Source organism: Megalops cyprinoides, chromosome 10 (assembly GCF_013368585.1).
Source record: "Megalops cyprinoides isolate fMegCyp1 chromosome 10, fMegCyp1.pri, whole genome shotgun sequence".
In the NCBI taxonomy this organism is placed as follows: domain Eukaryota; kingdom Metazoa; phylum Chordata; class Actinopteri; order Elopiformes; family Megalopidae; genus Megalops; species Megalops cyprinoides.
Genome location: NC_050592.1, coordinates 12,142,345 through 12,165,749, shown reverse-complemented (window position 1 = coordinate 12,165,749; position 23,405 = coordinate 12,142,345). Strand labels below are relative to the sequence as shown.

Below are 23,405 nucleotides of genomic sequence, written 5' to 3'. Positions count from 1 at the left end.
CTGTGAGAAATGAAAGTCTTTGTACTACTAAGATCTGCTGGCTGGAAAATTAACCTTTACATAAATGCAGGAGAAGAAAAGCTATTTTTAATGGGGCAGCGTGAGCACTCTCCTGAAGTGCGACTGAATTGTGACATGCTGATATGATGCCAGCGAATTCAGAACAGACAGTTCCATATCCTTACTGAGCTTGCCATTGGTTCCAAAGACAGCGGGCATGAAATCACACCAGACACGGGTAAAACAGCATGGCTTGCCTCCTGCTGAGGACTTCCTGCTTCTCCTCCAGGGTGTTAATGCCTTTTGCATCAAATGCTCCATTATTTCGTGCCATAGTGATGATTTACTGCAGAAAACCTGGAAAACATGCATTGCAGACCAACTCATTTTTTGCAGGAAGAGTATCTAGGAAGAGCTCCATACGGTCCAGTCCCATTCTGAGGTGAATGGAAAATGTTGACTTGTCCTCCAGCCCTACCACAATGCTTTGAATCTCCTTTTATCCAATTATTAATGAAAGAAGCCAGTAGTCAAGAGAACACAGTGGATTACAGACTTCAGACCTTGCCCAATGTGGACTCATAAATAAAGCCACCTTCACATGCTTCACAATTCTTGTTTGCTGCAACATTTGAAGTGCATTTGATAACATGCAGTTAGATTCATACCATACTGCCTTAATATTTTTCAAGCAACACTAGGACAATTAGAATAAGTGCTGGCATACAAAAATCTGGACAAGACCAAACTTCTTTATCAAGGGAGTATTGGTCCTATTTTTGGATCTTTCAGCCATTTCACTGGCCCATCACTTAAGTGAATGATTGTTATTCCCAACAGATGGACTCAAATATTCACTTAAATCCATTCTGCAGTGATCCTACAATGGCCACTCAAGAGTCAAGCGTTTGGCCAACCCTGTCAGAGGTCTCAAATCCCCCCAGCCTAGGTCACTTAAGCCGGTCAGAGCGGAAGGAGTCTTCCACGGCGGGGTCGGCTAGCATGAGGTCCCCATCTGCCAGCATGCCCAGCCCCTCAAGAGCTAAAGGGTCCATCCGCAGGGGGTCATCCAGAGAGAAGGTGTCCACCTCAAACCCTGGAACTCCTGACAGGGCACTGGTGATCTCCTTAGAGAGGCCGGGCGGAGAGTCTCCTGGGTAGGAAGGGAGGAATGTCAATGTAGCCATCATTTCCACAGTCTTTATGTACTCAAGTTTTACATACTTGTTTAGTCACTTCACATAGTTCTTACACAGTCTGCCCAGCTAGTTGATTTAACTAAGACATCAACATTTTCAACACCGACCATCAAGGTCCCTATAAATGAAAATCAGTTAAAAAAAATCAACATTTTCAACACCCACCATTAAGGTCCCTATAAATGAAAATCAGTTAATACAAAATGAGAGACGATTGCCATTCTAACAGACAGTCAAGGAACACTGTCACATACCAAGAAGTCTGGAGCTGGGAGTGACTGTGAAAAATGTAACACCCAGCAACAACCTCCCTCTTACCAGTCAGAATGATGTTGGGAACGTTTTGGTGGTCCCCACCTCTATAGTTCTGGTTCGGGTTGTTGAGAAGTTGCTGGCCGCTTGAATTCTGGAAGTCAAGAGGGCCCTGTTCGCCAGGGTAGGAGTCCTCGTGGCCCTTACTAGGCAGGGATCTGTTCTCTGAGTTGTGATTGAAGGACAGGCCTTCCACCTGAGACTCCACATTGAACTGTCCCGACAAAGCACAGGGCAGGGAGAAACAGGCAAAAACGAGAGTTGAAGACAGAGAGCAGAGGGAAACAGGCATGCAGAAATAAACTGCAAAGTTAAACTTTGCTAACACTGGGAAGCACCACTTATGTAAGTATCAATGGACTAAATCTTTGGAGGCTGGGCTCATAGCACTGGCATGCTTAAAAGGCTTAAAAAAATCAATTGCTAATGTCTGCTGATCAAAGCACTAAGCCAGACAAGATTCTGCAGGTGTCCTACCTGTTGGGAGAGGGAATGACTCTGCCTGGCTGTGAGCTGCAGGCCCAGATAGGGGTCATCCAGCAGAGTGTTCAATAGAGAGGTTTCCTGAAGGAGAACAGCAACACACTTCCCCGTGAGCCAGAGGACAGCTGTGTGTTCTGACAGTCACTGTGTGCAAGTTGTTTTTTTTAGTGTTCTCAATCGTGCCAATCAGGACTCTGCTTGACACAACAGCCTGAATTGGTTATGTACTTTTTTTTTATATATATATTTTTTTTTGGATTCACAGACCAAGACACATACTGCGGGTACTGAGGTTTAGTTATATTTGTTTGGATGCCCTCACAATTTTGTAAATGATGCATTTCAGCAGCAGAACAGCCTGCAACTAAATATACAGATGGCTCATTTCCTTTTGTTTATTTTTTGTTGGCCTTATCTAAACATTTAAACTTAGGCAACCAGAAAGTGGGAGCACGCCTGCCTTCTCTCTTCCTGCTGCAGGGCATGGATGTGAACAGTGCATGCTAGCAAAGCTGCTTAAATTACTGACTCTGTTATACCTTCAGCCTCCCCTATTCTGAGTAACAGTCTCCAGGCGTACGCATTTGTGCATTTTCTCTTTTCATACAGTAGTACTGCCGGTAATTAAAAAATACAGTACTAAGAATTTGTCATTTGTAACAGATAAGATACAAGCATCACTTGCTTTCTCCCACACTGTGCCCACACAGTGATTTTATATATTCTTATGACCTACCTCTCCCACCTACACTACACTGCCCTTTGGTTTCTTTTTATTTTTTCTTTTCTTTTGGGCACCGACTCCATCCTACCTAGAGGGGCCGATACCACGTCCTGTGGTACGGGTTAAAGGGACATGACCTCACCTGGGTCAGGGAAGACTGGAGTTCCTGGTTGTACTGGACATGTAGCAGCCGCTGTTCGTGGACTGTACAAACGGTAATGTTTGGTGGACTGAAACTCTGGTATCGTTTCTGGGGGACAACTTCATTTGATGGTGGAGCCAGCCTTGTGTTCCTCTGAGTGTGTCTGGCCCAACCCCTTTACCGTGACCTTAGTACATATTTATTGCTTCTTTGTTTTTTTGCACAGGGATTTTCGCTTTCTTTTGTTGGTTTTGAGATCTGGAACTGGAGGAAAAAAACCCACAGAGCCAGAGGGAGCCTGAGGGGCTGGAGTGAGCGGCCCCAGCGGGTTGCCAGCAAACCGGCCCTCTGAGAGTGGGCTCCTCCACGCTCCCAGGTGAGTCCCTGGTTAACCTGGTCGTGTCTCTTGGGGACTGAGAGCCACACTGGGATAGATCTTGACAATATCCAATATTGATTTGAAATTCAAATCACAACAACAAGTCACTTTACATTGTGAAGGTAATTTTTAAATTTTTTCGAAGCTGCTTGAGGTTATTTTGATATTTACGTCATCACGCTGTAATCTCATCCTTGATTCACAGACACGAATGGTTTTGGACAAGCACTTGTACAAATTTTTTTGACTAGCATTGTTCTGTCATTACAGTCAGTAAGAGCCCCCATGGCTGCAACTGAAGTAGCCCTGATTAGGTGCACAACTTAATCACAAGGTAATGCATTTTAATCAAAAGACTCACATTATAAAGGCCCAGATCTGTGGCTAGCGAGTGGCTAATTTGCTGGAGCGGAGGAAGGTTCTGCTGCTGCTGGTCTGGGCCACTCTGCGTCTGTGAATCCTGCTCCTAGGAAGGCAAAGGGGGAGGAAATTTCCAGTAAATTTCGTAATTTTCCACCAACTTTGATTCTTTGGGATTTTTTTTTTTTTTTTTAATCCCACGCTCACAAACACAGTGTATGCTGAGTCTGGATCAGGACAACATTCAAAATTGTTAAATGTAGGGCGATTCCTAATATTTACGCAATTTCCTAATTGTTGGATCATAGATTGCTTTTACACATAAAGTTCCATGAATAAATGCCTCTCGAGTTCAACTTGAATAGATACACTTCTGTTCTATTGTGGTGGAAATCACACCAGATAAGAGCGTCTGCTAAATGAATGGAATGTAATGTAGTGAGTTCTGACATCTCAGATGAGCGACTAGGTACCCGGTAACAGTGATGGAGCATCAATGTACAGACCTTACTTTCATCACATGGACACCAGGAAAACGAAACCTTCCAGCTATCAAACCACAGCTGCTACGCAGGGATGAGCTCTCTCATGGATGAGGTAATTTGTTGATGGTCCATGTGGTGACGACATGTATAATAATCTAAATATGATACTGTGATGTTATTTGTACGAATTTTAATTTTTAAATTAATTTTAACGTGTTTGTATTTGTCCTGAAGAGTGTATTTCAACTGATGGTAAAGAAATTCAAAGGCGCAGAGGGGAAAACAGCCGGTATGCAAAAGACGTATTAATTCCCATAAATTCCTGGAATTGTGCAAGCCTACCCGCTCCTGTATGTGCTGCTGTATGTGCTGGGAGTTCTGGCCCTGTGGGCCCAGGGACGTCTGCGCCTGCGTCTGGGTCTGGTTCTGCATCTGCGTAGACGGCCGGTGAACGTGCTGCATCGGCATGGTCTGCAGGTTTTGCATGTTCTGAAGCTGTAGCTGCAGGTCCTGGGGCTGCAGCTGCATACGCTGCTGCTGATGGTGCAGCTGCTGATGCTGATGGTTGGACTGGTGCAACATAGACTGCTGCGAGGCCTGGGGCTGCTGCATCGCCTGGCCTGCTGGAGAGGACGCCATGCCCTTTTGAAGGGGCTGATGGGATGCAGGAGGACCTGTCTGCATCTGCTGGGGTTGGCTGTAGGGGTAAGGAGGCAGCCTCTGGTCCATGGGCAGTCTGCTGGTGTCAAGAGGAACGCCCTGTGGTGTAAAACAGGAGGACCACAGATGCTTAGTGATACAAACCAAACTCAGAACATTGACTGCCACTGAAGACCAGATGTTAAAGGGTAGTGTCAGTGAGTGAGAAAAAGGAAAACTCAACACTTGGTAGAGAGACACAGTAGGCTTCACATCAAGCCTTCCAAAATGGGTCATGTTTGAGCATTATGAACCTACTGATGTGGAGACACACAAACATTCTGAAATGGAAATCACGCAAAATAGACAACTTTCTTTACTTGTCTCTACCAGCTAGCTTGTACCTTGTCTGGCCAACTATTGAAACTTGGTCATGCAGCACTTCTAATATTGTGACTGTGTATGGCTTTCACTTGTTTTGCACTCTGCCTCACTTGCTGGTAACTTTACCTGCGTTATGGAGGACAGCGTGGGAGAGATCGTAGGCGAAAACTGCTTGGGGTGGTGACGGCGGGACTCTCCGCCTATGGGCAGGATGAGCGGGCTGAGCTGAGCCCGCCTCCGGGGCGATGTGCTGAGCTGCGTCTGTGGCTGGCCGCCCAGGAGAGGGGAGAAGGAGGAGCAAGAGCCAGACCCTCCCACCCCACTGCCGAAGCTAGGATTACTGGCTGCTGACTGGAGGGACTGACCGCTGAGGGAGGAGTTACTGAGGGAAGAGTGCAGGGACTGGTTGCTAAGGGAAGAATGTAAGGAGGGGGAGGAGCTGAGGGAGGACTGTAGGGAGGGGTTGCTAAGCGAGGAATGCAAGGAGGTGGAGCTGAGGGAGGTATTGAAGGAGTGGCTGCTGAGAGATGATTTGATGTTGGGGTTGCTAAGCGAAGACTGAAGAAAGGAGTTGCTCAGAGTTCCCTGGAGAGATGCAGACAGACCTAATCAAAGAAAGAAAAAAAAAAGATCAGATAATAATTTCTTCTAATTTTCCCCTCAAGGATCTATGAAGGAATCCAGTTTCCTAGAAGAACTGACAAACAAAACACATTGTGGGTTGGTGTTTCGTGACTGGAGTTGTGACTGGAGGGGTGAAACAAGAGAGTGCAATGAAAACCTCTACTGCATGACTGAATTGCTTGGAGTTCGACTTTTTTTTTTTTTTTTTTTTTTTTTTTTTAATAAAGACACATTCTTAAAATATACTTAGCTCATTTCTATCACATTCAGAATACAGCATCACCATCTGTTTCTCATTTACGATAAACTGAGCATTCAGAACAGATAAACAGTTATCAAACACACAAAACAATACAACAATACTAAAAAAGGCCCACAATGCGTAAAAACAAAGAAAGGTAACCGACAAGAATATTTCTGAACATATTAACAAGAAATAAAGCAGGGATTATATTTTCTTAAGGCACCAGCATCTTGGACATTAAGAATTCCATTACATTGCACTGAATCACAGACAGTCACAGTTTTGAGCACATTAATAGTAAAGTTTCTTTCTCAATGATCAGAGGGCCAAGAGAACTTCCACAGCAGGACACATTCAGACCTCTGACCATTAGTTGAATAGTCTTACTCCGTATTATTCGATCCACATTACTACAGAATGCAGAAATACGTTTAGTCTAGAATTCATCTGGAATGCCTGCTTTCATTAGAAGACAGTGAGTGCGTAAACAGAGCCACTAAAGCTGCAGGTCATACCCCTTTGAAGCACATCTTCCCACTCCTTACGCTTCACAGCAAACTGCTGGTGATGCTTTGAATTACAGTGACTTTGAAACTGCAATTAAATAAATACTGAACACTATGTGAGGAAATCTCGTTACAGTACTTAATTTATGGAAAACACTCATCACATGCATTTCACTACAGTGGGTGCCTTTAGCAAAAAAACACCACAAAACATTGAATTCCATTGCTGTCAAAGACGTGCCTTTTAATCTCACTGCTGTATGCATATTATTTGTCCAGACCGCCCAGCTGATGTGATTTCAGTCCTGTTCCTTGTAGAAATCTATTCTGTAGCCTTGCAGATCAACTGATAAACTCACCCCAAAATCCTGTGAATTGTGCCATTTGGTGTGGAAGCACAATGTGACAATCACAGTTATAAAGCATTTACAGAAGGCCAACTGTGGTTTCGGAGACATGTTACTTTGAAATGTTTACCAGTAATTATACAGGTAAAAGGCCAATGTAATGCAGAGTGACCAAGCCACGAATCTTGCTTTGTAACTTGCAGCTACATTAGCACAACCACAGGGGATGACTCTGGTGTTAATCATTCATGAACACATAAATAGGGGTAATATAAGGGAAAACAAAGACTTGCAATGACCCTGTTGGCAGCACTGTGAAAACAATACTGATCATGTATCTTGTAATGGGAGAGATTTTTTGAGTCAGTCTCTCCTGATAGCCTTCCAAATGCTGGCCAAATCAACCAAGCAGACTGACAAAGAAAATACAGTATTCTCCAGACGATGAACACAGACAGTTTGGGGGTAGCAAAGTGTAAAAATAACGGTCTGCTCGCTAACAGAAACTGTGCACTTACTTCTGATTTCCAGCTTTAAAAAAGTCCCACAAACCTCCCCAGACTACTTTCAGTGCCTTCAGTATAGGTGCTACTTCCTGTGTGGTCTGCCTCAGCATTTGATGAAGATAAGGATGACTACAATTTTCCACTGCACTCGCAGCTGCTTTCAGGAACTGATCCACACGTGTACTTCAAGTTAAAAAGCTTCAGTGGGTACACAGCAGCCCACACCCTGATCTGTACAGAATTTGCTTATCACGCCACAGACCCACCTCTATCTATCTGACACATAACCCATTTACAGCTGCAATTTTAACTCAGCCATCCTTCTGCTGAATATCTGATGCGAGTGTACTGGATTCAGAACTACGGAGGCACAAATGATAGACAATTTTGCACTTGCACTCTGTAGACTCATGGACTATAGTATACCTACACAATGGAATACATTTGGAAGGTCAGATTTTGTGTGTTAGTTGTACAGTTTTTTTTTTTAACAAGGGATTAAACCAACTGCTAATTAATAAGACAATGACAGCACTCATTTTTTCCCCTTATTACCCATTTTATGCTATATGTCTTTCCAGTAGGCCATATTTGCAATGTTTATAATAAATGTATAATGCACATGAGTGTATCGGCTTACTTTCACCCCTGCTGTAGATAACTGGATGTACGCAGCTGCATCTCTCACCCACTTTCTTTCATGTAGTTTCATTTATTTCATTACAAAGCCTCTTACTATCAAAAAGTGATAGCAGTGACATCAGCCCAAATTGCACTGTGGTAACAGAAACTGGCCTTTATTTTTATGTAGGAAATAACAGAATTTCCTGTTCCTTTTCATATCAGTTAGTCATACAACTAACAAAAATGGTACAGAGATCACATAAGTATACAATTATTTTAAAATGCTAAAGACAGAAAATTCTGTAAGGACAGAAAAAGCCCTTATAAGCTAGACTAGGATCAGTTGTAGTTATGTAATCATCTTCACCCTTTACTGGTGAACAACACAGCTGATCTTGGGCCAACGTGTACATGGACTCACTCTGCTTTAACCACACGAAAGCTGAATTGACCAAAGTGAAAAACATATGTGGCAGGCTATTCATGAGCCTTAGCAGAAGCAGTAAAGTAAATACTGTACAGGAGTAACAGTGACCTTGTTTAGCAAAAAAAAAAAAAAAGATTAATTCCTTAACTTGCTTTTTGATATTTGTTTCTTGGCTGATAAAACAGTTGAAGCTGCTACAAGAAAAATACATTGCTGCAATTGATTATACTTCAATGTAGAGTATAACTGTTTATAAATTTTAATTGATTAACCACATCTCTTTTTCCACTTCAATTAAGAACCGAAATAAATGTAGCCTGCTTAATATTTTTCATAAAACTATCATTGTACGCTTCTTTGAGCACTTTACAGGTTAGCAGAAGAAGCCTAATTTGTTTCAAATGCCTGATGAATAAGAACCTGCACTTATTACATAAAATAAGGCATTTATTTTTAGCAAATACATCCCAACATAACACTACCACATTTAACGAAATGTGGTGTTTCCACAAAATAATGAACAGGCCTATTTAAAAGCCTAGGCTCTTCTGTATGAAATAGCTTTAATAATTACCATAGTACGATAGAAAAATGCACACTACGTTAGCTAAGTTTTGTAACACTTCACAAACATTAGCTATCTAGCTAGCCAGCCAAGTTTGCTCACAGAGAAGTTAGCTAGATCTATCACAGTAGCAGTACACTATCAGCAGAATCAGATGTGCTGTGACAAGGATAATGAAATGTCACACCTAGCGAGAGAGCAAACGGCAAACTATTGTTAGTAAGTCAGTCTAATATTCCCCTGCCAGCTAGCTCATGGGGAAAAAGAATCTATGCAGTGGTAACTAGGTTTAATCAATCAGTCATTGTTGCTTAAAAATGCAAAGTGATTTATAATTACATTGGCAGCTAGCTGCTTTACAGTTCAAGACTAAATATCTACAATATAAAGCTTCTTCAGTATTTACCAAGAAAGAGTCTAGCTAAGAGAATAAATTGGACAATACTCTAACAACTTTCTGTGAACAGTCAAGCAGTGCCGTTCTTCTCCTGTGGATGTACTGACCAGTTGAGGGCTACTTCAAATTATGTTCAACAATCAACCACAGCAACAACATATTAATGTAATTAAATGAATAAGCCTTACATTATTACATACAACCAATTTAATAGCAATCCATGAATTTTGAACTGAAAGTTATTTTTCCGTCAAAGCACTCATTTCACTGCAATTAAATGCAGTTGTATGTAAAAAGTGGTGTACTCTTGGGCAAGATAGCCATCTCTTCAGCTGAAAAGCTTAGAATGGAAAAGAGAGCCCTTCCTCTCCTAGAATATCATTCAGTATCAACAAGTAATATGTAATCGTCCTCTTTTGATGGCTTAGAAAAAAGAGGTTTGTTGATAGTTAGATTACGTTGAGGACATACATGCTCATGACTGACAGTTGATTAATTGACAGTTTGGTTATATCCCTAATTTACAGCAATGCCTAATGGTGCACACGCAATACCTGCTGAGTGGAAGGCGTTACTTGTGTTGATGCCCAGCTGGGTGAGGGTGTTGGTCAGATTGCCCGTGCTGCAGCCCCCACTGATGGAGGGGTAACCGGGTTCCTCTGGGTCCAGCGGGGTGGGCAGCGGGGAGGGGAAATGTAAGCTGGATAGGTCCGGAAGGGAGCCACCCGTGTTCAGGGCCGATGGGATATGCGGGGTGCTACACTGCTGGTCCGGGGAGGGGAAGATACTGAGGACATGGGAAAAGGAGAAGGGGGGGGGGGGGGGGGGGGGGGGGGACAGAGGGTAAAAAGGTCAAGGAAGAAAAACTGTGTTAAGACCACCTGAGGCAAGGTGACTTATGTGGCCTAAAACTATAAACACTGAGTCACAGTGTGCAAGAGCTTCAACTACCCTGCAGTCAGCAAATAAATGAGTGATTCATATTCAAGACAGTTATTAACAAGCAAGAAGATGAAGACAGAGAGCAGGTTGTAGGGGCAGACAGACAGCATTAAAGCAATCCTCTAGCTAACTCTGCCACAGTTAGTCAAGCCAATAGAAGTGTCGAAAATGACTCTGAAAGAAAAACAGAGGTCATACCTCTGGGAGAGATTTCATTAATAGAGGATGCTTCAGAACTGAATTATGAGCATTTATCTACAGGTCTTACATCAACAGGCTCCTAAAATCTGTCATCACATCAGCATGTAAACCCACAGACATGAGGACTTTGAGTCTAACAACGTCACATTCCACCATTACGAACGCTTCGCTCCTTTATAAAGCTACCCCTGTAAAGGCATAAGCCAGCTGAGGAGTCGGTTATGGCAACAGTTTAACTGGAGGACACAACAGAATGAGACATTCACTTACTTGATACCAGGGACTTCACAGGATTTGGGTCTAGAGGACAACATCGGTAACTGAAGAGAAGAAAGGTGAATTGAATCCACTTCATATACATAATTCCAGAAACAGAGGATGTGTTAGCAGCACCGACAGACTTCATAAAAGCGTCAGACCTGGCTGGCACTACTAGGGGTGCAAACGGACTGCATGAGTATGAATAAAGATACTAGAGGGTACCTTCTTTGTGTCCCACGGTTTCAGCAGTTTTCCCTCATCTAGTATGTTCTCCTCAATGGGGGGCACTGGGTACGGGAACACTGCGGGGAGACAGGGTGGTGAGGGGGAATCAACATACTGCACGCGGCTGTTGAGTTTCATCAGCTGGCATGGAAAACCAGCCCTAATTAATATTCTTAATGGGTCTGACTGGACGTCATACCTTATATCACCACTAATAGTGTACATATATGCGTGGCTGTGGAACAAGACTGACCAGATAATACTGACGCAGAGAAAGGAAACAAAGTGTGACTCACTCTTTCGGCCTTCACCCTCTGCCATTCCTACAGCAGTAAAAGAGAGGAGGGTCAGTGGTGGTGGAGAAACAGCAGCATATTCACAGCTGAACCAGGTCCAGTTTATTTGCTTAGGAGTATAGGAGATCTTCCACTATTCCTCTGTAGTCTTGTGGTGATGTGACTTGAAATGTATTTGTTGTATAATTCCAAATACTCTCCTTTCTTAAGACACATTTTATAAATTCGTCAACTGTTTATCTCTTATCCAATCTAACCTTATTCAGTTATAATTGGAAGAAAATTTTAAAATAATAATCTTCTGCTCTAGCTAAATATAAAGATTGAAAAGTGACTGTCAATCTCAATAACACCCCAATGAAAATGTGATGCACTGGCTGCAGACTTTGGAATTACGACACCAACATCTAAAACTAAACAACCCCCAAAAATGTTGAAGGCATCATACCCTATCACCGGTAACTCAAAGCATGAGTAAAAAAGACAGACAGACTTTCACAAGGACAAGACTGCTCTCATATCTGATGCAAGTTGTCAGCAGCAACCACCTCTGCTCTCGCAGACTGCGAGGGGTCACAAGGGGGTCATGGGCGATCACAAGGACTCACCGCTGAGTCTGCTTTGGGGGTTCAGTGAATGACCCGTGCTGAGGCGTTCCACAGTGTTTGGGTTCATGACGCTGGTGTGCAGGGCAGAGTCTGAGTTTGTTCTGTTTAGGGGAAGAGAGAGGGAACGGGGAAGGACAGACATTGGAGATGACCAGAGAGGGAAACGAGGAGCTTGCTCCAGGAAATCAAGCTGATCTGAGAAAACTGTCAATGACATCTTTATCATGAAGACCCGAGTACATTCATTCAGAGATGTATGACACCTTTTAAGTCCTTGAGAGTACATATACACATACATATGCGCATATCACGTATTCTAAAATGGCTTCACAGACCCAGGAGGAATAAACTATATTTTTAAACACATCCATCCATAAACAAATCCATCTTCACAAATAATCTGTTTAACAATGTTTAACAATGATGGATCCATGATCAGTCAAAACCAACATGAAACATCTGGCTTCACATGCGATGACATATTCGGTCTAGTGCGATCCACTAGAGACATACTGATTACCTGCAAGATCTCTGGTATGATGAAAGAGGGTGTCTTTAATTTTGTATCAGCTCAAAAATTTGATTGGCGGATCTGCCACACAACAAAAAGTGAAGGCAGTCGCCTTTAAAGAAGGGAAAAGGGACGGGAGGGCTGGATTCACCTGTTGAGTGCAGTAGTGGGGAGGCGAAACGACTGGTTTTTGTCCATGGGGAAGTTGCTGGACCAGTTCCTTCATGATCGACAGAAAAAGGGCCATTAATTTCCAAAACAAAAGAAAAACTGCGGACGCCAAAAATGCGCTAAAGCAGAGACAGATCGCCAAGATGCAGCTCAGAGACAAGGAAGCTGAAACTTAACTTAAAACAGGGAATACAGGCTCTTCAAAAAGAAAAAAAAAAGTGTGATTCTTGCTCTTGTTCCAATTCCCCATTTTTGGAGTACTAGATAACATTGAAGCTAAGGCATCTTCTCAGCACCAGTGAGGCATCTCTGTAATATAACATCCTAGCATGCAATCCTTTAGAATCGTAAGATTTAGTGAGACAGCTCTCGATATCAGTAGATTTAACAGGGTTGTTTATCAATGTTAGGGTCCCTGCTGACTTCAGGAAATCGGCCAGTCTTTGCTGACAACAGGAAACAGTTAAGAATTGTGATTCCTGCAATATATCTGATTGATGGCCCCCATCTCGAGACTGCATCTAATCTGGTACAAGAGCAGTGTTTTAGACTTGGAGCTTTAGCCTTGAGTAAAACTGGAGGATCTCCAATATTTTTTTTATTTAATGGCAGGCACAGATGAACAAATTGCTGAAAATATTGTTATATGACTAAGAAAAGTGAAGGAAAGTCTAAAGTGGAAGAGCCAGATAGCAATGTACCAGATGTAGTGTTTTCACTGAGCTCACAGAGGTCAGTTTCCCCATCTCTGAGGCTGTTTTCATTTTCTTTGGTTGAGGTGGCAAGTACTTTTGGGCAGAAAGAACTAAAAAAGTGAGCAGATGAAAAAAAAAAAGTACTTAATCCCAGAAGTGGAAGGAAAAAAGAATTCAAGCATATGCAGAAGCCAAAACTGGTAAAAATAATACAACAAAAAAAGGTGCAGGAGATTTGATAAGCAAGTGAAGTCAGGGCTAGATGTCAAACCGGAAAAGAAAACTGAAGAACAACTGCCCGATGTTAGTCCTGTTAGTGTGCAAGGCTTTTACGCATCAAAACCGCAGGGCTAAAATTAAGACATATACAGTATGAGCTTCCCAAAGAACATCAACACCAATGACTGACACGGGACCTGAATATTACCTTCTCCAGCTGGGGTCTGGGGGCGGAGACAAATATGGAGAGCTGTAAGGAGAGCTATCAATCTACAAATGGTGGTTAAAGCACATTAACTTCAGAAGAACGGAGTTAGCTGTGGTTCTATTTAAATAATCACACTACTGTCGTATTTAAACACAAAATACCTCATGATACCTTCCTAATACCTCCCCCACACTGCATCCCACATAAAGAATAAATAAGTGGTGCAGACTCGGCCACATAATTTAAATCTCGTCATTTTACATACTAGGTGTTTTGGTTAGGTTGTGTAACATACTTGTCGGTCATTTCTTGTTCTGTGGTCCAGAGTCTGGTGCAGACAGAGAAAAGGGTGTGGCATTCTGACTGCTCTAACACTAGTGAACAAATGACCATCACAACAAATAGAAAAGGACAGACAGCTGTTGTTAGTTACAAAGGTAAAATTCTGCACTTCACAAGCAAATAAACCAGATCAGCCATATTCTGAGGACTGAAATGGCAATGGGTAGGCACGCATAATAGTAAATACAAAACAGTTAAAATAGTAAAAATAGTAAAAATACGTTTCCCTTAACTCCTTAGTTGTATGCTTATGTCTGAATTTCTCTAGCCAAACTATTTGGTGGTGTAGCTATGTTTTTAAATGCGTGGGTGCAAAATATATTTATTATAAATATACCTGCCCCTTGGCTTTTTGCCATCTGATGAGACAATATTCACTTTAGAATTAATTTGAACCTAAATGCACTGCATGCATGCAGGAATTGACAAGAAGCTCAGAGAGTCTGCAAAACTGTGACGATCCAGGTGGATGGACCAACAAGCCTCAGCACCTACAGCATGGGTGAGTGCTTCACAGAACTCGTAATCAGCGCGTGGTGTGACAGCCACGTGGCAGTAGGAAGGATACTTGTCTCCTGTAAGGGCGGACTGGGGACATGAACCTCCTGTCCCTCTGGACTCTCTCCACAAGCCCATGATGCCGCGTTGAACGACTGGAATCCAGGTTTGAGTGGACCGTGCCCTGAGGTAGAGAGGCAGGCGCGGGGTGGACAATATAACAGCTCAAAACGTGAAGAGAAACCAGGTTCACTGTGTGGTGATGCTATTAAACAAGATATAGTTCCTCACAGACATTAAGTTGGAATCCTGAGTAGCTCAGTGGTCAAAGCATTTGCTTTGAACACAAGATGAGCTCTATGGCTTGGGGTTTGATCTCAGCCATGTCTACAATAACCACAGGAATAGGGGTGGGTGGGTCGACTAGAATCTGTCCAACTCATCACATGCCAGCAACCATCACTGGTCCATTGGGCACCCACAGTCTGCCTGTATACCGCTGCATGTGAAGTACCTTCCCCAGCTAATTTCTATGCAAGCTTGGCACAAGTCCTAGGCCTTATGATGTGAAAAGAAGCGGTGCTTGAAGTTACACGTTTCCAATGAGAGTACATATTTGCCTGTGCTCTCCCAGGTTGTTAGCAGAGACTGTAGAGGTGACTGGTATGATACAATTGGAAATTCCAAAATTGGAGAAAAAGGGTTAAAAAAGCATGGAGCATTCCATATAAAAAATCCTTAAATTAATAATCCAAATTAGAAGTAATACAGAATCAGTGATAATCAAAAGCACAAAATACCATCACCAATCAACTGCATTAACACTTCAATTGCAACTTTATTTTTGTAAATGGATTCCAGGCTCCCTGGTAATATGTTTGAGATCTTAAAAGGATGGAAATCGGCCAGCGTCATCTCAAATGTTACCCCATTCCCTGACAGCATGATGAAATAAAATTACTCAATTCACGTATCATCTTATGTCATGTGACGTCAATGCAACTCTACATTTATTTGTACCTTATCATACACCAAATACTCAGTTTGAAGGAAACACAAAAAGTGGCACATAACTGCATCCCATAGCCAGATCACTGGGTCTCACCTGGAGGTCAGGCACATTTCTCCCGATTTGGTTGACATTGGGTAGAGAGCCTCCGTAATAGGGACCCTGGCTTCTGGCCAGACGCACTTTCTGGGCTTGTATCTGAGTGGGGAAGAGTACATTGGTTAGAGCCTACAGCCTCTAACATGCAACAGGTTAAAGTCCTCATATTTTCAATACAGATATTTCTGCTGTACATCTGCTGCTATGTCACTGAGTACGACTGACAACACATCAAACAAAGGGCAATATGGCTGTCTAATATCCAAAAAGTAGAGTACTAAACATTGTCTGCTTCCCTATGTTTAAGTAAAAATCAAAATCTAAGTTTTGGCTGAATTTCCCATCAAATCTTTGCCGAAACATAGTTTTAGCTTACCTGTAAATGTATTCTTTAAGTGCTAATAACAACTTTTAGACTGAGGCCAGTCTACTGCTTTCTTGCACTGTGAAGTTTAAAGCAACCAGTTAATGACAGAACAAGCATCCTAAAAGTGGGCAGGGACATGAGAGCAGTATCCCGTGTAGCTCTTGTACACACCATTTCCATCCAGACTGCAGAGCGCAGAGGACAGGACAGACCACAGAGAGGACAGAGGCAGGGCACACAGGTGGGAATGAAGTTTCATTCTGGGAATGAAAATCCACAGAAATATGTAAAGAACCGAAGACCTTGATGGGAGCTGCTGACCCACAGCCCGTAATGTTTTACACACCTCTGGAAAATTCCAGGAGTATCTGAGAGAGCTAACGGGTACTCCAGCGCTCTCTTACCAATGTGTTTCACAGTATCCACAACATAGTGTTTACCGGTGACCGACACATCGGATGTCCAACCTCACCTCTCACTAAAATGGATTACACTGGAAGATTTTTTTTGAGCAGGAGGAGTTTCTTCGATGAGGTAAAGAGGTCAGCCCTTACATAAATTGCGAAAGACAGGAAACAGTCAGGCCATCAAACCTCTTTCTGGGTACCAAGTTCCCTTTTGTTGCAATCATAACATAATGCAGCAAACCAAGGAAAAGAACAATTACGACAGCTGCTGGGAAACTAAAGCTACTAGCGCAAATATTAATGCCACAGAACATAGACCTTTAACACTCTGACAAAATATAAATCACCAGGAGAACTAACAGCAAAAAAGACCAAATTTGGTCCCCGTTCATATTGCTGGTGTGGTACCATTCAAACTGCACAACGCAAAGCTATCCTAACCACACAGTGGAACGGACACAGAAGTTTCAAAACTCAACTACCTTCAGACCCTCATTAAAATATTCAATGAGCTGCTGGTGTCATTGAGTCTCTGTCTGCTCTCATTACATTACTTTACTGTCATTGAGCAGACACTTTTATCCAGAGCGATTTACATTGGTTTCAATATATACATATATAAAGCTAGAGATTTACTGAGGCAAATGTTGGTTAAGCACCTTGCTGAAGGGTACAATAGTAGTGCCCCAGCAGGGAATCACACAGTAACCTTTCAGCTGCGAGCCCTGCTCCCACCACTACGTTACATTATTGTCCATGATCAATTAACAACAAAATGTAGCAAAAAAATCACTCTGGGAAAGTGTTTTGATTCAAAAATTCTGATTTTGGAAAAGAACTGATATGTCAATTAATGTAGAGTGGATTGGGATGACCAAGTGAGTCATTTTGGTGAGCTTCATTATTGGACATCAATTAGAGTGATGCACTTCTCTGACACATATTGATGGAAGCGTTCTTCACTGTGTATTATTCACAAGAGTAATCCAACAGTAACAGCTGAGACTATGAGTACAGGAAATGCAGAGATCCCGTTTGATATGGTTAAGGAGAATGAAGAGAGGTTGAGAGAAGGAGAAGGCAGCAGCGTTTTTTGCATATGCAGATTGGTAAACACACTGTTAACCTTAGAGACAGGAGGCATTAGTAGCTAAGGATTTAGGGAAAAATATTTTAACCTCTGTGATTGTGATGGGTCATATCAACAACCCAGAAGCTCCATCCACACAGCGCAATCACCACCTCACAGACAGGTTTACACCATCTCAAAAGTCATACGAAAGCCATCTTCAGAAAGCCAGTTCCAGCTAAGCGTGGGGTGGAGAATTTTCACACTGATGTGAACACGGATCCAGTAATGGGGCGTGCTCTGTCAAAGGGGTTCACGGCACAAGGCTGAATCACAGGGGTGTTTATACCATCACGCCTTTTCATGTTCCCCTGTGGCAGCTGCCCCCATGTCCACATTTGAAATGGGCACCATTGTTACTCTGGTCTAGCTACATGGTTTTAGCAGCCCCCCTAAGGCCATATTGCAGACTAATCATTGTGTTAAATATTTTGGGTCAATTTCATTTAACATTCCAGAGTTAAACAGACTTGCATTAATTACTGTCTAAAACAACAGTGACAACATACTCCTTTGTACAGCTGCTGATGTGACAGAGAACTGCTTATGCCTCTACAACTTGACATAATGACTTGATAGTGGAGCTGTAGTAATCTCTGAATTGTGACTGAGCATTCTATACACAAGTCATTGCTGAAACCTGACCTTGACCACATTCAAGTGTGTTTCATTTAAGCACACTCAAATTATGAGGGGAAGACTATTAAACATGTACAAACACTTGAAAGGTTGCTTTACCAAGATATTCTTTCAGAAAAGTTTAAATGTGATTTATTATTCCTCACCTTTAAAAAAGCTGGTCATATCTCTAAGCTACTAAAACTAGCAACCAAACCCATCGAAATGTGCATATCAGTAGGACACAAGCTCTCTATAGCACACTAAGGACAGCTAAGCTTTGGCTTGATCTGACATTAAAAAAAAAAACAGAAAATGCCCTTGGGGGAGCTTTGATGTCTGAATAACAAATTGATTTAAACAAATGACAAGTAATTGATTCTAAAACAATTAAAAAATAATGAATTGCTCTATCATAGTGTCAAGTATTGTTTTGGGGTACCAGACCCACCACAAAGGTTTCTCATTGTTCTAATTTTCTCAACAGAGTGTTGCAGTTTCAAATCCTTTTCCACTCTTGTACTGGAACCAAGTGAGGCCACGCCACACCTTCCGATGTATTTGTGCCGGGCTTAGACAGAAACAACCACAAAACTCGGGGCTATAACCTATCGAGTACCAGCTTGGTTAAAATTGGGCCAAAGTTGCTGTTTGCGAACTGTGTGGTGGTGTTGCAATAATTAACACCCACGCTTGTGAGAAATTTAACGTTACATAGGCCTTTGTCAACAGTCCATAAACTGCAGCTGGCAATTTAGCAGCTGACAGGTTGCCTGCTAAATCGCTTTGGAACATTTGTTTGTTCCTATCAAATGTTCGTTCTTAGCCTCTCAAGTAATACAGCTGTGATAGCTGTAGAGGGAGATGCTCAATTCACTCTTAACAAAGGAAACGCAAGTAGCTTTATACTGATAAATACATCATGCTTAACAGAAAACATACCTGATAGTTTTTTCGTAAACTAGCTACTGAAAATATAATTTACTAAGTGAAAGCTTGACAACTAAAAACATATTTTAAGCATATTTCTCCATTCAAATATAACAGCCCAGGTAGTGCAATGGTAAGGCAAGTGCGTCTGGTCAGCCAGGCACAGTTCTGTTAGTGGAAAAGGAGTAAAATACTGCATAAATCAGTCAATGTCAGCTGATAAAAGTGGAATAAAGCAACATCAGGAATAAAATGCTTACAAAAAAATATATTCTATGACCCAACAACTCCCTGAACAAACAAATGTCTGACCCACCAAAAACCATAAACAAACAACCCCATTATCAAACCTTGGATTAGACCACCACCTTGAAAACTGTTCACTTCATTGCTGCTACTTTTGCCTCACTGTTATCATATCTGTTTACCCTGACTTATCTCTGCTCTAGGCTTGCCATTATCAAAGGCACATTTAATATCTCCTGTTCGCCTGATTTCACATGTTCTTTAATCATACTGTACTGTTGGGTCTGTACAGGCGCAACCTTGGGGTTGGGTCAAGTAAACAGCAGCAATCCCCTCTGATTTCATACCTACAAGATCCACCATCACAATCCCCAAGCAGTAACCACTGAAACACACACTTCACCCCCATTAGAATACATATTCCATAAGCCATCTTCATCTTTCACGCTATTCAGTCTCCCGTAAGCACCAGGCTCAACTGTGTAGCCTCCCTGCAGGCATCTGCACTGGGCCGTGTGTTCATCAATGCACTCTCACTTCAGTCTACAGTGTTTTGTGGAATTATTTATGCTTCCTTATGTAACGGCTCACTGTCATGTCAGCACATCAAGGCGCAGTCCTTGATTTTCATTCAAAAGCCCCCCCTGTCATCTCAACCCCGTCCCTCCAGCTCTTAGGCTAATTGAAAGCCTTTCTTAACACCTCACATACACTCATGCAGTAAAAAGTATATCAAACCACGAAGATGTCCCGTGGAAGATCCTCGATTTCTCGAAAAAGACAGCAGTCTGTAGATTGGGGGGGGGGAGGGGGGTGCATGTTGTAAACCACTGTGGGAATTAATCTCTTTCTACTGCCAAAAATGTGCGTCAGCCTTTAATGTTGCATCACTCCCACCCTCTCCTGAAGCCTGCAGCATGAATGACTGCCTCCAAAACCAGCCAAACTTAAGCCACTTTTTTGTAGCGCCTCATGAAAAAGAACATCTCGAGACAGATTTCTGCATTTCCTACAAATATACGGTCATTTCACTGTTTACTACGTCAATCCTATCAATAATTTGCTGTTGTAAATGATAAAAAAAAATCTTCACACACTAGTGACATTTTTGTAATTGTCTCGATAATGAATTCGAGGGATTAAAGGTTACCTTGCCATTAGAAAACAGATCAAATAAAGTGTACATTGCCCCCACATTCATATGCTGTTACTAATGACAATCTCGCCAAAGCACGGTAACCTTAGCAACGTACTGAAAGCACAACTTCATCTAAACTTAACGAGCTATTTAAATGCTCAGTATTTTGTTAGGAGGCGAAAAACTTATTTTCTGCCTTTTTAGTACCGTTATGCCAGAGAACAGTAAGCTAGTAAACGTTTGCCAATTTCCGTGACTCATCGTAGGACTGAGATGGAGATGGACGGTACTGTAGTATAGTATGCTAGCCAGTACGTGGTCACGAATAGCTACCCAGCTATTACGTCGGAGAGTTATGAGAGTTATAACACAATTGCATTAGCTAGCTAACATTAGCCATTTTAAAACATTACTTAAACTAACGTTAGCGAGCCAACATTTTGTTTGATTTAACATAAGTTAGCAGACGTTCAACAAGGACCAATCGTAGGTGTTAATGGACTATTCAGCTAGCGTTTATTAATTAGCTGGCTAGCGACTCAATAGTCTGTAAGTTATTATGTTTCAGTGACTGATGCATAAATATTAGCTATGTTGTTCATATAATTTTACAGCTAACAAACATTACCTTAACTAAATAGCGACATACATTTGCTCAGAGTTAGATATGTATCTGACCAAACACAGATTGATGGCTGCTATTTCTAATTAGCTAACGTTAGGTGACTTAAATTAGTTGGAGAGTTAACATCATATAGCAAAGCTTTAGCTGTCAAGCTAAAGCTAAGATAGCCATCTTCGCTAAATTTCTATACGGAATTTGAATTAACAAGATAACTGATTTGCAAAGAGTGAAAGTTTCCCCCGGGTAGTTTCACGCTCGTTAGACACCTAGCTGGATAGCTACCTGGGCAGAGGAGTTGGACCTTGTCAACGTAACGCTAGTTAACTACCCAGCTAGATGCAGCAACTTACTTGTTAGAACGAAAAGTAATGTCCAAACTAGCTAAATTGCTAGCCGAGTGACTTTCCAGCGACTACGGCTAGCTGACTTACGCTGTGGTAAGTAAGCCTTAAATGACTGTCCATCTCTATTAGTTATCTAGTTTGGGAGCTACTATCAAAGCACATTAAGTGAAACTACATAAACTGACAGTTTTTGGACTTAGCCAACCAGTCCCGTTGCCAAGCCCCCTGCGTATCCCCTGAGAGGCCTGTCTTCTCTGGGCTCTCTCCCTGTCTCTTCTCCACTTACCCGGGTCGAGGTGATGTCCATCATAACCTCCCGAAAGGCGGCAGTTTCTTCAGCCTGTCGCTGAGTGTGCAAGGCTATCTTCTCGCTGAACTTTCTGGGATTTGAGGCACCGGAGCCGGCTCCCGGTCCGGGTCCGCAGCTGCCCGCACCCGTGCCCGCCGCCGACATCTTTTGCTACTTTGGTGAACCGAGTTGACTTGGTGGGAGGAGGGCAAATGGGGAGGAGCAGGAGGGGAGGAGGGAGAGCGTTTCTGGACATCAGCCCAGAACGCAACTTGGGACGTGTAGTTTTTTTCACAACCGGCAGTTGTTTTCAAGAGTCAAAGGTCAAACATGATAAACTACAAGTCCCTTCCTTTCGACAAGGCGGTGGCGCTGACGTAGGAAAACAACGGAGTAAGAGAGTGGGAATGGTAGTTTATTTACATTTTAAGCGTATGCTGCACAACGACAAGCCAATTTCATATCGGTTCTCCCAACAAGAACTGTATTTTATTAGTACTCCAATGAGATAAGGTGGGGCTTAAACCAGTTATTACACCAGATATCACTGTGACCTGAGATTACCTTGGTGTGTTGACCACTGCCTAACACAGTGAATTATTACCTATTGCCTGTTAAAATAAAAAGTTTTTTTTTTCATATAATTTCTGCTCACTTCTAATTTTATTTAATGTTCTCATCATCACATCATCTTGTTCATGGATTCATAATGTTAAGGGTCAATACACATCATCTGCAACACAGTAACTGCTGTATGGTGGTAGTCTTGCCAATTAAAACAAATATCTGGTATAGCTGGCTTGCTAGACTGCAGATTCCTTTGGGTTCTTTATGAAATGAAGTGTACTAGCTTTGCAGATATCGTGTTAAGATTATTTCAGCCATCTAGCTAACTAGCTGACACCGCAGTACTCTAGGTGTTCCTTTTGACTAACTGGAGGAGGCAATATCACAAACATTAGTGTAGTTCACCTGCTCATTCAGATGCTCTTTACACAAGCACTTTTTATGTCAGCATCTTTCATGTTTGGAGATGTTTTCAACACAGTGGATTTCTGAGTCACATCACTAAAACAATGGTAGGATGGTGATAAATATCTAGCACAAAGAGCCTCACTGATTAACTTCCACAGTAACAGAAATTGGTCACTAGAGGGCTAAAAGCCCAGCAAAGTACAGGCAGCCCGCAATCAGTGCCACTTCACTTCTTATTTGGATTTTAGCAGTGTCACTGGCTTATGAAGTCAAGGCTGCAGTGTTTTTTTCCCCTATTGTTTTGGAGTAGCATCTGCATGTTTACTACAATGGTTTCGGGCTGTTCACTTATCATTGCCTTACTCTTTGTGGCAAATTTGTGTGTGGGTAGCAACCAATGAAATGTATGTAAGCTGTTGCTTATACACCGTGCAATGCCCTTCACCTATGTCTCAATACAATACACATACCAACAAAATGCAACTTACACACACCTACATTAAAGACAACACACAAACATAAAATCACGCTCACGTCAGGAGAAATAAAATGCAGCCGTAATTTTTTTTTTTTTGGTTCAGATGACTGTATTTCACTGCTGGGGTATCGTATTTCACACTGTGAAATAGTGCACTGCTTTTTTAGATGAAGCTGTATCTCTGACTCACACTCCTCCAGGAGGCCTGGGGGTGTGGTTGACTATCT

General features: G+C 42.2%; 1 protein-coding gene across 1 annotated transcript; it reads right to left on the bottom strand.

Moving 5' to 3' along the window:
• Window positions 1-345: 345 nt before the first annotated feature.
• LOC118785211 (CREB-regulated transcription coactivator 2) lies at window positions 346-21,891 on the bottom strand. Its single transcript, XM_036539791.1, has 16 exons — window positions 21,723-21,891; window positions 15,630-15,731; window positions 14,595-14,708; window positions 13,685-13,746; window positions 12,543-12,611; window positions 11,881-11,981; window positions 11,273-11,299; window positions 10,974-11,053; window positions 10,761-10,810; window positions 9,902-10,134; window positions 5,234-5,712; window positions 4,427-4,843; window positions 3,601-3,705; window positions 1,989-2,075; window positions 1,518-1,725; window positions 346-1,153 (listed from the first exon to the last, which is right to left on the bottom strand). The coding sequence occupies exons 1-16, from the start codon at window positions 21,888-21,890 to the stop codon at window positions 951-953; spliced, it is 2,505 nt and encodes an 834-aa protein (XP_036395684.1). The 5' UTR covers window position 21,891; the 3' UTR covers window positions 346-950.
• Window positions 21,892-23,405: the final 1,514 nt, after the last annotated feature.

What these genes read in the sequence shown, in the direction of transcription:
- LOC118785211 (XM_036539791.1), bottom strand. Translation starts at nt 21,890, where the DNA reads ATGTCGGCGGCGGGCACGGGTGCGGGCAGCTGCGGACCCGGACCGGGA. An exon ending in CCCACTACTGCACTCAACAG is followed by an intron (nt 11,982 to 12,542) that starts GTGAATCCAGCC and finishes TCCCCTAAACAG; the next exon opens with AACAAACTCAGACTCTGCCC. An exon ending in TCCCAACATCATTCTGACTG is followed by an intron (nt 1,154 to 1,517) that starts GTAAGAGGGAGG and finishes CTTCCTACCCAG; the next exon opens with GAGACTCTCCGCCCGGCCTC.